This window comes from Oratosquilla oratoria, chromosome 30 (genome assembly GCF_046742065.1).
Source record: "Oratosquilla oratoria isolate Oo_2021 chromosome 30, ASM4674206v1, whole genome shotgun sequence".
Taxonomy (NCBI): Eukaryota; Metazoa; Arthropoda; class Malacostraca; order Stomatopoda; family Squillidae; genus Oratosquilla; species Oratosquilla oratoria.
In genome coordinates, this window is record NC_134806.1 from 38,670,024 (window position 1) to 38,675,023 (window position 5,000).

The following is a 5,000-nucleotide window of genomic DNA, read 5'->3' on the forward strand; positions in this document are numbered from 1 at the left end:
CTGCACACTGAGACTGTATTACGCATGCTGATCTTGCCAATACTGCAATCATGCTGATGGTGCATGACCCTGAAGCATGAATACACTGTATGTGCAGATATGCTGCGGAAGTACAGAACCATGAAGTACTGGAACATACTATGTGTTTGGCAATGCTGTATAGCTGCCCTGCAATTATGCTACATTAACGCTTACCTTGCAATTATACTGAGCTGAAGTCGTGGGGAGGGGTGTAGCATGTCAGCATTACACGTCGATATTACGAAGTAGCTTAGATTAATGGTGGCATTAAGTAAGAAATATTGACTCTAAATACTTAACGCATTCGCTATGAAAAGGGCAGATTTAATATAACTGGATGAAATCTTTTAGCGGCGCCTAGAATAAAACACAGTGAAAATATTGCGTTTTATAGAATATATATATATATATATATATATATATATATATATATATATATATATATATATATATACTATATTATGACAAATAAGACTGAAGGTGGAGGTAGCAGACGAGGAGTAATGGGAGAATTTTATGCTTTAACGTTTCGACCCGCAGGGTCTTGATCACAAAGCTTTGTGAACAAGACCCTACGGGTCGTAACGGTAAAGCATAGAATTCTCCCATTACTCCTCGTCTGCTTCCTTCACCTTCAGTCCTATATATATATATATATATATATATATATATATATATGTGTGTGTGTGTGTGTGTGTGTGTGTGTGTGTGTGTGTGTGTGTGTGTGTGTGTGTGTGTGTGTGTGTGTGTGTGTGTGTGTGTGTGTGTGTGTGTGTACACACCCACTTCCAATCCAGTTGTAAGGATTTACGAGTATATGGGTGACAAATCATCATTTAGTAACAAATAGAAACAAGACTTTTTATTTTTGATAAAGGAATACGACAGTTTTCTGCGTCCGTTTTATCAACTACCGTGTCTGCACCTCCAGAAAGTGTCCTTTTTTTAGGGGGGGGGGAAGAGGAGGGGGAGGGAGAGGGGGGAGTATCACGTGAAATATTACCATCCTTACGTCAAGATGACCAAATGTTTTATGTACAGGACTTTACTGTATATAGTCAAGGAAGAGAGTTCCTCCTTATCTTCTGGAAAACAAAATATCCTGACCTTCCTCACATGAGGGCTGGTTGCTTATTTTGCTATTTTTTGCTCTCTTTTTTTTTTTTTCTTTCTTTTTTGGCAGCTACGTTTGCACTGCCTATTGTAGTGTGGTAGTGCCATTGTAGAGTGCCAATTGCTGCTTCAGATAGTTTTTGATCTGGACCTTTGTCATCCAACACCAATTAACCACCTCTACATGTAAACACCATTTGATATGTCTCCCCTAGTTTTATATTTTTACGATTTTTTATTATTATTTCGTTGTTACCCGCTCAACTTCTGGTTCATTATTTTGAACTTATTGGGTCACATCCACACGAACTTCTGTGAGATTCGGTTTTTTTTTTTTCCGAGATTGGAAATGCTGGAGATTGGTATGCCTGCTTTCGTTTCCTTCAACTTTTCCTATTACCGTAATCATTACTATTATTGTTATTATTATTATCATTATCATTATTATTATTATCATTATTATTATTATTATTTTCATTATTATTATTATTATTTTTATTATTTCTATTCTTTCTATTTGTATTACTATTATTATCATTATTATTGTTATTTTACTATTTTATCATTTTCATTATTATCATTATTATTATTATTATTATTATCATTATTATTATTATTATTATTTTTATTATTCTATTATTATTGTTTTATCATCATTATTATTATTATTATAATTATTGTTATTTTATTTTAATTTCATTTCATTTAATTTCATTTAATTTTATTTCATTTTATTTCATTTTATTTCATTTTATTTAATTTTATTTCATTATTTCATTCTATTTCATTCTATTTCATTTTATCATTATTATTACTATTATTATTATTATTATTATTATTATTATTATTACTATTATTATTATTATTATTATTATTATTATTATTATTATTAGTGCATCATTGTAATCATTATTATTAATTAGATTTTATCTAACTGCCTCGCGTTCTTTTTCGTTCAGTTATACAGGAGAGATCCTCAACATGTGCTAGTAAGTATGTGCTTAGCAAAGCAGCATGGCATGCTGGCCTGTAGTAGGATGCTGCTCATGCTGCTACTGCTGCTGCTGCTGATGCTGCTGTAATGGAGCTGTTGCAGCTTGATGTACGCCTTAAATAGAAACAGTTCACACAGACTTGTACAACAGTATAGACTTACACGCACTCAACTAGCAACTTTTTTACATGTTTGCTTGTTCACACGTTTCAAACACTCGATAGATGGTACTTGTTTAAACACATTGATTAGTCTCTGAACATTCACTAGGTAATAGGTGTTGAACAAGTGTTAAGATTTCCAATCCTTTGCTAGCCTCGAACACTCGCTAGCATAGTTCTGGAACTCGCTAGCACATAGTTTTTCGATCACAGTAGCACCTAGCGTTGTAAGACTAGGTATCACATCGTCTTTGAGTACTCACTAGTGCAGTTTCGTATCATACATACGATCACAAAGTTAGCACAACTGTTTAGTACTTAGTCGTTGATCACAAGTTCGTTTAGTCCCGGCACTTCAAAAAAACTCATATTTTTTCATAATGTTTTACTTCGGTCTTGCTTTTCTTCTTGTTCATACTAAGATGAAAAGATGAACAGTGAACGTTGTATTATGCAAGGCGACACGCTTAGACTCCGCCTACTTGCGACTCTGCCACATAAGCTTTATGATACGAAAATTAACTCTAATAACATTAATGTTCCCAATCACGTGGACAAAGTCGGCAAGCTTTACGATTTTGTTCAGGTTAACGTTACACGATTTAATTCTTTTCAGAGAAATGTTCTGTTAATTCTTTGCTGGCTGCGGGGGCGAAGTAAGATTTTTAATTAATATGCTGACTGATATTCGATGACTAAGTTCATCAATGATCCCTGGTCACCATGGGTTAAGCGTCGACACAAACAACTCTTGTGCAAATAATTGACACAAACAAGCGCTAATACAAAAAAAAATCCCCCATTGAGAAATTATGATTTGGACATTTTCTATATTAGGAACAAGAAAGAACGTAAATAAATAGATAAATGTATTTGTATATTTAAAAAAATGCTACAGATATTCGGATTTCTTTTTTAATTTGTTCCGAATGTTAGAGATTTATGAACCCTAGAGAATCCCAATTACAGACAGATTTCTGCAGTACCGCAGTTAGTTAACGATCAAAGGCCTTCCCATCAGAACAGCCCAAAGCCAGAGAATCTCAAATCCACATTGCAGGGAAGTTAGCGGTTCCACCTCAGCTGAATTAAATCGCATGACGGCAGCCAGAATAAATATTTGACTTCTTAAAACGCAGTAAGATACATTATTCTTTCGTTACCGAATGTCAAAGGTGATCTACTCAGTTTGGATCAGTGATACCTCGACTGACCCGTGTAGGGAGCTAGGGTCTTTCTTTAGTTGAACAGAATTGGATCGTGGCTAGAATAGAATCAGTAGTCAAGATCATGACAATCAGAAAAGAATTAATTGTGGTGTAAAGTGCGATATCCACCATAGATTGGCGCTTCTAAGGGCTTAACACACACACACACACACACACACACACACACACACACACACACACACACACACACACACACACACATACACACACACATATATATATATATGTACATGTATATGTATATATATGTATATATATACATATATATATATATATATGCACATGTATATGTATATATATACATATATATATATATATATATATGTGTATACATATATATATATACATATATATATATATATATACCTAAGTCTGACTTTGTGTTAAAAAGTTAATTTCCAAGCCCAACTTGTTTGTACAGAATAGCAATATAGAACAAAAAATGTTCACCTGTTCACCAAAGCCGACAATAACGAAAGTTAATGGTATGCGAGGACCTCGTTTGTTTTTCGGTGCATACACACACACACACACACACACACACACACACATATATATATATATATATATATATATATATATATATATATACAGTATATATATATATATTGTGAGGTTAATTGGTATAGTGCCGTGAACACAAAGCGCATCAGCTTGTTGAGTCTCACAGGGCTTGGGATTTAGTTCAACACACAAAGGAAAGGATATGTGTTAATGAAGGATTGCTGTCCCTCTTCATTCACTCACATGTATAGTATACACACGTACAGTTCACACTACAGGAAATTCTGGCCCAGGACACGTCTCCATTGTCTTGGGAAGTAAATTCATTTACCAGTAAAGATTATGGCATGTACGTCACTCCTAGTTCTTCGAGGAGTCTTGGAAGTAATTGAATAATTTTGGTTTAAAAAATAATAAGAAATAGTTGGCGTGGCCTGGGCCTTTCAGATGTGCATGAACAGTAAATGTGTTTGAATGTGTTTGTTGCCTATGAGTACTTAGGTGCGTTTTTTTCCGTCTTGGGCGTGATCTGTCAGTTCTTAGTGATTGTTGTTTATTCGTTGTTGTTTTAGAGTGATAATCTAACCAAAAGAAGAAGAGGTGTTCCATGGAGCCTTGGGACAAGGCCCTGGATAAATGAAATAAAAAATGGATTTAATTATGTCCTTGTGTGACATAATTGTACATAGCATGAACTGCATCTTGCCACCGATGATGTTGTTTATGTTGTGGTTTGCTGTTGTGGTTGATGTTGTTGTTGTTGTTGTTGCTGTTTTTATTTTGATGGATATTTTTGTTCTTGGATGGTGTGGACTGTCATGGTAGAGTTGAGGATCATAGATGGATAGATTCAGTAGAAGGATTGATCTTCTCCCCATTCCTCCCACAGAATACATTGAACCCCATTGACATTGAACAAGCGTGTGGAAACCATGATCAAAATGAATACACACACTCGCACACACACACACACACACA

General features: G+C 34.6%; 1 protein-coding gene across 9 annotated transcripts in view; it reads left to right on the top strand.

Moving 5' to 3' along the window:
* Positions 1-5,000, top strand: part of CASK (peripheral plasma membrane protein CASK) — a 496,380-nt gene that overhangs the window by 351,127 nt on the left and 140,253 nt on the right. For 5 of the 9 annotated variants that reach the window (XM_076212777.1, XM_076212770.1, XM_076212774.1 and 2 more), the window contains exon 6: positions 2,094-2,123. The exons of the other annotated variants lie outside the window; for them this stretch is intronic. In XM_076212777.1, coding sequence (XP_076068892.1) covers positions 2,094-2,123 — 30 coding nt within the window. The remainder of the gene's footprint in view (positions 1-2,093; positions 2,124-5,000) is intronic. 9 annotated transcript variants of the gene reach the window in all.